The 12,891-nt window shown below is 42.6% G+C and overlaps 1 protein-coding gene across 1 annotated transcript in view; it reads left to right on the top strand.

Moving 5' to 3' along the window:
• The window catches only part of NOL10 (nucleolar protein 10), a 1,044,486-nt gene that overhangs the window by 479,192 nt on the left and 552,403 nt on the right, over positions 1-12,891 (top strand). Inside the window, exon 12 of the mRNA XM_078647803.1 lies at positions 2,280-2,346. Within this exon, the coding sequence (XP_078503929.1) occupies positions 2,280-2,346 (67 nt within the window). The remainder of the gene's footprint in view (positions 1-2,279; positions 2,347-12,891) is intronic.

Here is a 12,891-nt window from a genome sequence, read left to right on the forward strand (position 1 = left end):
ACCCACAGGCCAGAGGAGGCCACAGGGCTGACTAGAGAGGCGACCACCACCTTGACATTACTGGGCATATGGAATAACTCTGAACCGTCATCCTACAACAAACTATATTAATTACCCTGGGTTACATAGTGTTGAATAGGGAGATAGCCCATAAATGGGGCAGCAAAATAGGTCCGAAATTTCATGACTGGGAAGAGAGAGTAAGGGGAAAGATGGTGTCAAAATATGGGGGGGGCGGGATACAGGACGGCAAAGGCCTAAGGAGATCAGGAGGCAGCCGGTCGGCTGTGGGTTAGGGTGGGCAGTATGAGAAGCTGTCAGGAAATAGGAACAACAGAGTATATAGGATATACAACCCAATCATTGGACATTCGAAATTTGAGGAGGACTTGGAGCCAATCTGACGGTCATAATGTAGACTGTATGAGAGGGGTGGTGTGGAGACGGAGAGGTTCGAATATGCATCAATGCTGCATTTGTTTCATACTGTTGGTCTGTGTTTGAGACCTTGTATTGTATAAATAAAAATGATGTAAAAAAATATCTTTTAAATATGGATATAAAAATATATTCAGGATAATGAGAAAAGGAAAATGGGGACAATGCACTCAGTTTTGATTCGGTATAGGCTTTCAGTTTACTAGCTGTGCAGACACAAATACTGCGCAGAATCCTATCAATGTCCTCCTGGCATAGCTTCCACATGACAAATTTGGTTTTCACAGTAAGTTTAAGGATGCTTGTAGGGATGTGTAAAGAAAAATGGACTTCACCACACTTTCATAAAAAATAGCCCACACAGCCATTGGCAAAGCTGTCCTAGGGGGCTCCATGAAATGGCCAGTGCTACATTGAATGCTCATATTTGGACTATGAGACAGCAGCGTAACATGGAAAAAGTGATGGAATAATTCAGGGTCCTGTTTAAGAAGGAATGTCCGACTTGGCAATCTCATGTAGGTAACATTTATTTGAAGTACACTGGAATGGAATGAGCAGCAGCAAATCCCCCAATAACCTCCAGGTAGCTTCCTCAACCGACCCGTTCAAAGAGCAACATTCTCACAAGACGAACGGTGGAACCACAATATACCATCTGTGACTCTTGCACTAAAAACCGGCAGGTGAGAACTGAGAATAAAAAAATGACGAGCAAAATAATTGTTGAGTGTTCACCGACTGATATTCTTAACTCAAAATAAAAAAGATTCTGTTCACGATTGGCGAAAGGCAACTTTGATGACACGTGCTCTGTAATTATTTGTGGATGCGTGCCCTGTCACACAAAATGGCACCTTGTTCCACTTGATAGCATCTTCCCTAAGTGGTTGCGCATGTTTAACTAAAGATCGTATGGGAAGTAGTTTTTGTAGCAAGTTGGGCTTGTAGTAAGATGAAAAACGCTAGGCTCATGCTTTCCATTTTGGTAGCATTTCTTGTTTCAGTGTCAGTCGCAGCTAAACTCCAGAAAACTTGAGAAACGTGAGGCGTTTAAAGAGCAGTATTATCAGATCCTGAACGGTGGTATCACTTTAAGCATTCTCTGTCTTAGGCACTAAAAACCACCAGGAGAAAATTGAGAAATGCCACACCATGTGTTATGTGGCGGCAGTTCTCTTCCAGTGAGATCTGGGACCGTGGGACCTCAGTAACGCCTTGGTTAAAGAGACTTATACTTGGGTCAGTTTTCCACACTTTTGGGCTGTACCAAACCAGTGACCGAACTGGCCTGGGCCAAAGACCACCGTTGTTTGAACTGAGTGGAAACCTTACTGTAGGAGCAGAGATGATTCTGTGGAATTGGTTGACACCAGATAGATTATGGTCACAAACACTACCTCTGTCCATTTCCACATTATACTGGTCCTGATCCAACCTCCAGATGGCAGGAGTCTGAGTAGCATGTGGTTCTATATCCATGGCAGCGACGCTCAACATCCTGTGATTCTAGGCAAATCACTTAATTTCCCCTCGCCTAAAAAAAATGAATGTGTCCATTTGTAACGAAACTGGTGCTCATGTAAAGCGCTCTGATTCCCGATTTCTTGGGTCTAGTTTGTGCTATATAAATCTCTTAAAAAATGTTTTTAAAATGAGGCTGAATGTCCAGTTGCAACTGCTTGCGGTTCCTTTGCTATGAGTTGCTGTCATTGTTATTGCCATCTTGATTATTTCCTTAGGAAAGTGAAGAGCTGCAGTTTCCAGTGTTCTGGGCTGTAGCATTGTCTTTTGCTAGTTTTATTAATTGAGATTTCAGTATGACATTTTCTGCCTTTCAGGGAAAAGTTTTTACATCCATAGAGCCGGAACATGATGTTAATGACGTCTGTCTTTATCCAAATTCAGGTATGTGATGAAATACTTTGATCTTAATTTGCTTTCCTGTTACTTTTAGTCCTCACACTTTGCCACTAAAAAAGGTGAATTGTAGGTATTGGTAAATGGTAAATAATTTTATTTGTACATGGTTAATTAAAACATTTACAAAACAGTTAGAACATTACTAAAAAAACTAACGTAAAATTAATTTCATGCAGCTTTCTAAAAAAATTTAAAATGTTCTTAAATGTCAATTTTTGGCAGTCTTTAAAATTAAAGGTTCATGGCTCCAGGGCACCGTATCAAAGATTTTCAGTCCGGCTTTATTTTTGTTTTTATTAATCCGCGGTCCACGTGTTCTTCTGTCTTTTCGCTACTAGTTCGAAAAATGTTGTGACCCGACAATTTGATTTTGTTTTGGTGGGATTAAAGCACAATTTGACCGCCTGCCTACATGTTCGGACACCATGTAGTTTAAACGATGGACGCAGTAAGTTGCACCTCAGGTCCTTTAATTTAGGGCGGGTGCAGATTACATGGATAATGTCTTCCTTGCTAGCTTTGCACAAGCAACAGTATTGCGGAAAGTTTTTTCTTTCCCAGGACGGCAGATGGGGAGGAGCTGGGATTACACCTAGACGTAATTTAAAAAACTTTTCCTTGTCTTTAGATTCATTCCAATATTAAGATACTCTTTAGGTTTCAGTATTGCATAGTCGCTGAGTGTAATCCAGCCGTGTGCTTTTTTGGATAGTGTCTTCTTGTCCTCGATAGAAGAGATGTTACGTGCTGATTTTTTTGCGATTTCTTTAAAAGACAAAAGTTCAGTAGGGATGTCCCAGAGGTCTGACAGTCCCAAGATTTGGAGTGATTCTAATAAATAGTCTTTGGCAGAGGATTTTTGATGGCGAAGCAGCTCTTCCCATAGATTTGAGTTTAGAGAGCTAGCCTCTGCACTCTGAATCTTGTGCCAGGTCGTGACATACACGATCCGTCTTTCCAATGTTTGTTTTAGCAAACCAAATTCAAGCCGAATTTGTGCTGGAGAAATGTATCTTGGCAGATTGAAAATTGCCCTGCATGAGTTTGCTATCACTATATCCAGTGGCGCTGCATCCTTTCCTTGAAGGGGTTCACTCCCATATGTAAGGGTCGGTTGTAGTTTTGCTCGGAGGACCTGGAGCAACGGATTAAACGTTAAGTAGGGGAACTTGACCTTTAAAGATTTTATCACCAAACAGGTTGCGGTTCCCTTCCCTTGCAAGGATTCTATTTGAGGTTTGAACGAGTTTGTGTAGTACAAGATTACTCCCAGGTATTTGTGGGTGGTTACCGAATCCAGCCCTTGTCCGTTTACATGCCAATTGTTTTTCCTTTTTTTCCGATAATTCACTGCCATAACTTGAGTTTTAGCAAAATTTATTTGCAAGCAGTTCTTTTCCGAGAAGGTGTGAGTTATGTTCAAAAGATGTTGAAGGCCGATCGGCGTTCGACTGATTAAAACCAGGTCATCCGCGTACAACAAATTGGACAGCGGAATTTTCCCTAGTTTGGGTGCATAACAGGGGCAGTTATCAAGTTCTCCTGACAGGTCTGCGAGAAAAAGGTTAAATAGAAATGGCGCCAGAACACAGCCCTGTTTTAACCCTTTTGTTGTTGGAATCTTTTTGGAGAGGTGTGTTCCTGCTCCTAGTTTAACCCTGATCAAGGTGTTTGTGTCCTGTAGTATCAGTTGGTCTAAGAGTTGTTTCGGTATACTCCATTTTTCCAGTTTCCGCCAGAGTTTATTTCGATCAACGTGATCAAAAGCGGCAGTAAAATCAATGAAACACAGGAAAAGGGGAGTTTTGGTCTCTTTTGCTGCATCCATCAGCAGGGTCAATGCCATGATATTTGTAGTGGTCCCCTGTCCCTGGCGGAAACCTGCTTGATTACTAGGGAGAATGGAATTTTCGGTCACCCATTATGTTAACTCCTCCAGTATGGTTCCTGCAAAATACTTGGCCTCCACGTCTATGAGGGCAATAAGCCAATAGTTATTTGGGAGTTTTCTGCTTCCCTGTTTGAAAATTGGGCTTAGTACTGATCCAAACCAGGACTCCGGTAATGTCAATGTGTCCTTTATGTTTTAAAAAAACGGTGTTAGTGCTACACTCCAAACTCAGCATCTGATTTATATAACATTGGTGGGATGCCATTTGGGCCGGGGCACCTGTTGGTCTACCTCTAGCTATTTGTCTCTTGATTTCCGCTGATGTATGAGTGGATTGATCAATCACGGCAGAGGCAGAAGAACTTAAATCTAGCCTTACATTTCCTGCGCAGGGAGGTAACTCAGTTTCTCTTGACTCTAGGTCTTGGTAAGTTTCCATTGTGCAGCCGTTGCTTGTTTTTTCTCTGCAAACTACTTTCGTAGGCCATTTTGTCTTTATTTCTACACTATACTCCTTGTTGTCAGCGAATGTGTTGTTAAAATGCTTGAAGAGGTGATTTCTCCATGCTTCCTCAGTTATGTTGGAATTTAGGCCAAGATGATCTGGATTCTTTAGTCTTTTGATCATATCCCAGAACCTTGAGCTGTTTTTCCGTTTAGCTTCATAGAGGAGTTTAATCCATAATTATTCATTGATCAGCTTCTTTTTTTCCCATTTCATCAGGGCCGGACTAGCCATAGCGGGCACCGGACAATCCCCCGGTGCGCCGCACGGGTAGGGGCCGGTTTTGGGCCCCTGGGGGCCGTTTTTGTTACAGGGCCGTTTTTGCAGCATAGCTGCAAAATCGTCCCTGTACCAAAATCGGCCAAAACCGGCCCCGGCAAATAGCTTGGCGTCACCTCCAACGAGGAGGGGGGGGGCGGCCGAGCACTCTGCCAGGGCTGGTTGTGGTTCCCAGTCCGGCCCTGCATTTCATCCTTTTTAGCAGTTGTTTTGCTTCCTGTAAAACGTTTTGTAAGTTTTGATTTAATGGGTCTTTCCTCATCTGTCTCGATGTTTGGTTTATAATCTGCTTTTGGATTTTCATTTCTGAAGTGGGTTGCATTTTGGTCGATATTCTTGTTTGGAGCGTTAATCTATTTCATAAACCTTTTAATAGTATCTCATCTACAGCAAGGATGAAGTTTGCCATACTTCTACTGGTTTTCTCGTGAGATTTTCCGCTTGCGTATAAAGAGTTTTTGCCTTATGACATATGGTTCTGATATTGCTAGGTGAATTGTAGGGTCAGTTTTTCTCAATGAAAATGTAAAACATAATATAAGTTAGTTTTGTCATTCATATGACTGAAACCGAAATAGTTAAAAATCGGTCAACATCAGTGCACCCTATTGAAGCACATTCTTATATAATTTCTTTTGTGTGGAGTAATAATTGTGAACAGATCTAGTTTCACTGTTCTTTTGCACTAAAGGTCTCATTTATGGTTTGCCAGAAGTGGGACAGCTACTGAAAAGATGCTGATGTCTTGCCCTACCAAATTGGCTGTCGCCCTATCTCATTTAGAAATGGGAGAACTGCCTGGTTTGTGATAGCAGGGCCGCAGCTGATTCCACTGTGTCAAACCTTTAGTTTGCCTCTCATACATCACACGGCCAACAACATTGTAGTGGTGAAATGCCGAGCCTATGTAAGGCTTGTTTTCTGACGCTGTTTTTCCTTCTTGGGTCTTCTGTGAGAGGCATGGCAAAACTAAGCATGAAAAGTCATTGATGGCTGCCATATGCATGAAGAAAACTCCATGCACAGTGTAACAATAGTTTATTGTTTTTAAGAAAAAACACACAGTTTTGAGGTTGTTGTTTCTGAAATACAAAAAGCATACTGAGTGGCCTGTCAAGACATGCATTTTTCAAAAGGTGCTCTTCCTTTTCTTACAAAAGCATTTTTGTTGAAAAGTTCCCTCCTGCCTTGCTGGGGGTTAAACATACTGAATGGTTCTCTAGGGGGCTCACTAAAGGCCCTTTCTCTACCGGCCCAAATGGCTGGCGAACCGCCTACAGTAGTCTAAATGACCCCCTTAATTCCATAATTAGTTGTTTTTTTCTCATGTATTTTATAATGGTTTTTTCATAATTGCAGTTCAGTATACCAAATAAATGAATTTTGCCCATATTGTTGATCTTCTTTCTGCTAACATGTTGAGGGATAAAAAAAGACAGTTCTGCTGTTTTGTGGCAACTTCTATCCATAGACATCCAGCTAATTTTGTGATTCTTAGCACATGTTTTTTGTGTTTGAGGGGTCTACTTGGATTACTAACCCCTAGCAGGGAAATTGGAAGACGTTTGGTTTTCTCCCCGCCAAATCTATTATCTTTTTATCTATCTGTGCTTCTTGGAACAGGATAGAAAATACGTTTGGACGAAGCACCATTTGAAAGTTGAACCATTAGAGTGGCAGTGAGCTTGCTCTGCCTGTACCTCTCCATCTCACGTAAGACATTTGTATGGGTGAACTTGTAGCTGTAGATATTGTGAGAGAGCAGATCCTCGACTGAATACACTCAGTATTACAAAAATGCATCATATGTATGCTATTTGGCTAGTGGAATGGTGTCTGACAGTGAGATTAGCTCAGCATAGAGCTTTGGATCTTAATAGTCACATTGAGGATCTATAGAATGGAATCTGAAATATCACCTCTTTATTGATCTGAGTGGGCCAGACACAGGGCATCACAGCCAGTACTGCACCAGGCCGATAGATTGTCTTGACAATACAAGGTAACCACAGTGGGAATCACTTTTAATTGAAACATTTCATTTTCATTTTCAGTGAATATAAATGTAATGATGCAAATCAATAAACCTTACACGTGTTCACGTCCTACCAACTCTACAAAACAAGTAAAGCAATCATTTTTCGAAGTTAATTAACATGTCCACATTTCTTTTAGGCAAGCTATAGTGGAGTCATCTGCTCTGTTCTGCCCCTGAGTCCACAACATGTGAATTTATGTTGTTGCAAGTTCATTCTGCGGCTACAACACTGAAAGTGCCATAGAACAATTACAAGCTTATTGACATGGTACCAGTAGAGTAGGCCTGGTCAGCAGTGACGCTACAGGGCCAGGATATTCACAGGGAGTGGCTTTGCAGTCATTGTTGCTAAAAAACACCCTTGGCAGATGCTATTTTGAGGACTGTCGAGAAGTGAGAGCTGCAGAATATGTACTTTTGCCATAAAAATGTGCCAGTGTTGGGACTCTTGTTCTCAGATTCTGGTGAGTCACAGTATTAGAAAGATGAAGATGATGATAGCCAAATAGAGAACTTGTTATCTTGTGCGAACTATGATGCCTTTTCTCTATCAGCACAGAATGGCAGTAAGTGAGTCGACTAATAATATTTATAGCATTCTCGTGTCTGAAAAAGGTTTCACCAGCTACTCTCAGAGTCTTTTTATTAGTATGATTGGAGCAGGGCATCATAATTATGTGGGTTTGTCTTGCTGTTCCCAAGTGCATGTCTGCACATTAGTAATATAAGAGTTAGTCCAGGCATTGGAATGAGTGAGTTAAGGTATTCTCAAAAGCTAGGTCATTCTCTAAACATGTTTGGCCTCTAGCAAGAGTTGAGGTTATCTAGGTTTTATCGGAAGTAGGACATGTGCTCCTGGGCACTAGAAGGAGCAGAAACAACTCAATAAGGGCATTTCTATAAAACAGAGTAATTTACTTTAGTTCTAGCATCTGATCATTAGACATCTTATGGATTCAAATAGTAATGGCATGCAAGGGGTATCACAACTTTGTCCTCAAACTCCCTCTAAGACCTTCTGGTCACAATGTTGTGGTCTATCCTCATTAAAATGTAATCTAATATGCTACCATCAAAGACCCACTCATCAACTAAAAAAGTGTGGGAAGGAAAGAAAGCACCTCACGGTTGCAACACCAAGGGGTTTGCTGACTGGTACTCGCCATTGGTTCCTTTCTTTCCAGAAAGGAAAAAATGAAATGTGTGTGCTCTTAAATAAAGAAAATCTAAGCCCAAGGAAATCAAACTAAGATAGAATAAACTCAGTGTCAATGTACTATCTATGCCTGCTACTATCATGCAGGACCCTTGGACCCCATGAGAATATAAACAAATAATCTTCAACATTAAAAATGGATAAAGCTTACAAGCTTCCAGTAACTTTATTCAAAGCTGTAAGCTCTTCCAAATACAAAATGGCTCTTATAGAGCCATAGTCAATCATTAGCCAACATGTTTTGTTGCCATACCAAATTTTCAAGCAACTTCTTCAGGGCTAGTGAGGTTCCAATTTGAAATTTCACGGGAGGTTCACATCAAATCTATGATGGTAGTAAAAAGACACAAAAGAGAGACAACGCCATCTGTGAAACACAACTCATTCCAGCGATACAGATAATCTTCACTTAAGTTTTTACAAAGACCCATACCATTTGGTTCCATGTAACCTGCATACCTGCAACAATAAAAACGAGCAAAACACGTCCAATGATCGCATGCTCGCGTGGTGAGCGCCAAAAGGTCCTATCACCTATAGAGATTAAAAGAGACAGTGAAATTTCATTAACCAATGCCAACCCATATGCCTCACATGGGACGCTCTACACTCTCTCTCCACATCACGCAACTACACATTGTTTAATCAGTATTAAAAAATGTCACATTACGGTGCATCTTGCCATGTTGTGCTCCCACAGCTAACTCAGCACTTTGTATTGACCCCGGGGCTCTACTTTATATATTGTCACACACCGAGCCTCCCAGCCTATAAATCTTAACGCTGGGATATAACTCACCTGGAACTCGTGGTTCGAAAATTGCCCCGCACTGCCTGCCAAGCTCCTTCATTGCACATGCCCGCTTACCGCTACTGTGTCTCTTCAGCGCCAAAGATCACCAGCCTCGGGGCTGCCAGACGCGAGGACTCCTACGCGACCCCGATCACGTGAATCCCGTGGGTCGCGTTCAACATGGGTGCCATCTTGCAATGGGAAGGAGAAATTAGTTCTCCATCCGATAGCTCGGAGTGGTTCAACAACCCTGTTTTAGAAAACCGGGGAAGACATATATTCAAGAGTGTTCAATGTATAATCCTTATTTCAAATAGACCCACACATTTTACCTTTCTATATTCTCCACTACCATAGAGTTTAATGGCTTTAAAGTCTTTATATCTCTAAACCAATGCCACAACAGGATGCTACCTGACATCATTGAACATTCTCTTTTCATAAACGTGGAGTAGGAAGCACCAATAGTGGTACACCGCATCAGCAACTTGACAATTGGATTGGCTGTGCAAAGGGATTCAGCCTTTCGTTGACCACATGATAGGGCACTGTGTAGTGCTCAACACCATGAAAAAAACCTAAATAACTCAACCAAGGAACATGATTGAGTGTGTCCCAAACACTTCATAAGGCAGCGGGGTACACATACTTTTTCAAAGACACAATCATATCAGACAAAAAGTTCATGATGAAAGCAAACTAGGCATATTAAAACCTGGTGACCTTGTTCCACTCAATAGTGTCGTTCAGTCCCAATTTATCTGTTTTTTCAGAAAAAATTCATTTGGCCTCCTTTCTTGCCATAATCGATTCAATGTTATGGGTATCACCCAAAATTCTTTCAAGCACAGTCCACCTCAGGTCCCTGGGGTCATGCTGTTTTTCTTGGAAGTGCTGAACTAACCGTGTAGTTAGTTTTTTTGCTTTCAGGGTACTAAGATGGTCCTGTATCCGGATTTTGACTTTTCTTGAGGTTAAACCAATGTAGTGCAATCCACAGTTACCAGTCAATCTGTAGATGACATTACTGGTGTTACAGTTCCTAAAGTTATTTAGAAACCATTCACGTCCCCTCTCCAAAATCACACTCTTGGTAGCCTTGGTCAATCCACAAACTGTACACCCTCCACAAGGTTAATGACCGGAGGGTAACTTCGAGCCAGCTGGTGTACCCAACGTACTTGTATGTACCAACTTGTCTTTTAGACTGGAAGCTCTCCTGAACGCAAACCTAGGCGGTGGCATCTTGTCGGTTGCAGTATCTAGAATAGATTAATGCTTCCTCACTATTTGCCTCACTCTTGTGGAAAAGGGGTCAAATGTGACCACTGGGAGGCAGTCTGATCTAGATTTAACATTCCTTTGCAAAAGGGCATCACGGGGAGTATTAAATGCCCGTTTACGTGCTTGTTTGATGTTTTTGCCAGGATACCCTCTTGCTTGTAACTTCACCACCAATTCCTCTAATTGTTCCACAAATTTCTCCGTCGTGGAGCAATTGCATCGATACCGCAAAAATTGCCCAACCGGGAGATTGTCCCAGAGGGCTCTGGGATGAAAGGAACGGTAATGTAACAGAGAATTTCTGTCACTCTGTTTTTGATGTACATTAGTCACTAGACCTTGATTTACAGCCGTAATATCTATATCCAAGTATGCGGCTGCTGTATTACTGTAAGACCAGGTAAAACGCAAACTGTCATCAGCCTGATTGAGCCACGTAAAAAACGAGGTCAATCGGTCCTCTGATCCATTCCAGATGTAGAGGACGTCGTCAATATATCTCCTCCAAAGAGAAATATTCTCTTTGAAGGGATTGGCAGAATGATGGATGACGTTTTCCTCGAACTGGCCCACTTAGATGCAGGACAGACTTGGTGCGAATGTGGCTCCCATTGAAGTACCGGACACCTGAAGCTACAGCTGGTTCCGGTACTCGAAGACATTTTTGGTAAGGGCTAACTCGATGCATTTCAAGACAAACAACTGAAGGGTGTCATAAAACCAGTCCATTGCCCCAAGTGCTTGCGCTGCTGCCACCAGCGTGGCATCTTGGGGTATACTGGTATATAACGATGCAATATCTATCGTTACTAGATATTGATTATTAGGATCAAATTCTTCTGTTCTTAAGATGTTCAATATACCAGTCATGTCTTGCACGAAAGAGGGCTGTTTGATGACTGATTCCCTCAGAAAAAAATCAGAGAATTGGGACAGGGGTTCTAATACTGACTGTATCCCCGAAACAATTGGGCGGCCTGGGGGTGAGCGTTGGGGTTTGTGAATCTTCGGCAAGATGTAGAATGCCGGTATCCTCGGTTTCTGATTGATTAAGAAATCCGCCTCCTTCTGGGTAATCCACTTCTTCTCCAACGCATCCACCACCAAGGCCTTGATGGTATCTTGTAAGCCTCGTGTAGGGTCTCTCACCAGCGGATGGTAATTGGTGCGAGAACCTAACAACCTAAGCACCTCTGCCTCGTAGTCACTGGTGTTAAGCACTACTACAGCACCACCCTTATCGGCTGACTTGATTGTAATACGCTTATTATCTTGTAGCGATTTTACAGCCATCCAATCGTCTTTGCTCATGTTGTTTTGATGGGGCTGTACCGGAGACTGCTCCAGGGCCAACCAAATGGTATGGGTCATTGTAAAATCTTAAGTGAAGATTATCTGTATCGCTGGAATGAGTTGTGTTTCACAGATGGCGTTGTCTCTCTTTTGTGTCTTTTTACTACCATCATAGGTTTGATGTGAACCTCCCGTGAAATTTCAAATTGGAACCCCACTAGCCCTGAAGAAGTTGCTTAAAAATTTGGTATGGCAACGAAACATGTTGGCTAATGATTGACTATGGCTCTATAAGAGCTATTTTTAATTTGGAAGAGCTTACAGCATTGAATAAAGTTACTGGAAGCTAGTAAGCTTTATCCATTTTTAATGATGAGGAATATTTGTTTATATTCTCACGGGGTCCAAGGGTCCTGCATGATAGTAGCAGGCATAGATAGTACATTGACACTGAGTTTAGTCTATCTTAGTTTGATTTCATTGGGCTTAGGTTTTCTTTATTTAAGAGCACACACATTTCATATTTTCCTTTCTGGAAAGAAAGCAACCAATGATGATGAGTGGGTTTGCTGGCGAGTACCAGTCAGCAGCCCCCTTGGTGTTGCAACCGTGAGGTGCTTTCTTTCCTTCCCACACTTTTTTAGTTGATGGGTGGGTCTTTGATGGTAGCATATTAGATTACATTTTAATGAGTATACACCACAACATTGTGACAAGAAGGTCTTAGAGGGAATTTGAGGACAAAGTTGTGATACCCCTCGCATGTTGAAATGATATGCTGCGGGGGCCGTCAGGGGACCGCCCCACCTCTTCACATCACCGGGGCATTAATACTTGTTGCGTCTCCCGCTGCGCACTTGCCTGTTTGCCTGCAATCCTTGAGCCACAGCCGGGGGACACAGAGACCCAGAGAGAGCTGCAGGGGCCGTCAGGAGACCGCCCCGCCTCTTCACATCACAGGGGCATTAATACTTCTTGCGTCTCCTGTTCGCCTGCAATCCTTGAGCCACAGCCGGGGGACACAGAGACCCAGAGAGAGCTGCGGGGGCCGTCAGGAGACCGCCCCGCATCCTCATCTCACCGGAAGTACTTTAGGGAGCTCAGGTCTCCGCCGCACGGACGCGCGCCGGGCTAAGCCCGGGACAAGGGCGGGGCCGTCTGCGGCCGTCCGAGGACGACAGTGGACGGGACGGGGCCCGTCTCTTTCGCTGTAACCCTGGGAATGTGATCC

The sequence above is a fragment of the Lissotriton helveticus genome, chromosome 6 (assembly GCF_964261635.1).
Source record: "Lissotriton helveticus chromosome 6, aLisHel1.1, whole genome shotgun sequence".
Classification (NCBI taxonomy): Eukaryota; Metazoa; Chordata; class Amphibia; order Caudata; family Salamandridae; genus Lissotriton; species Lissotriton helveticus.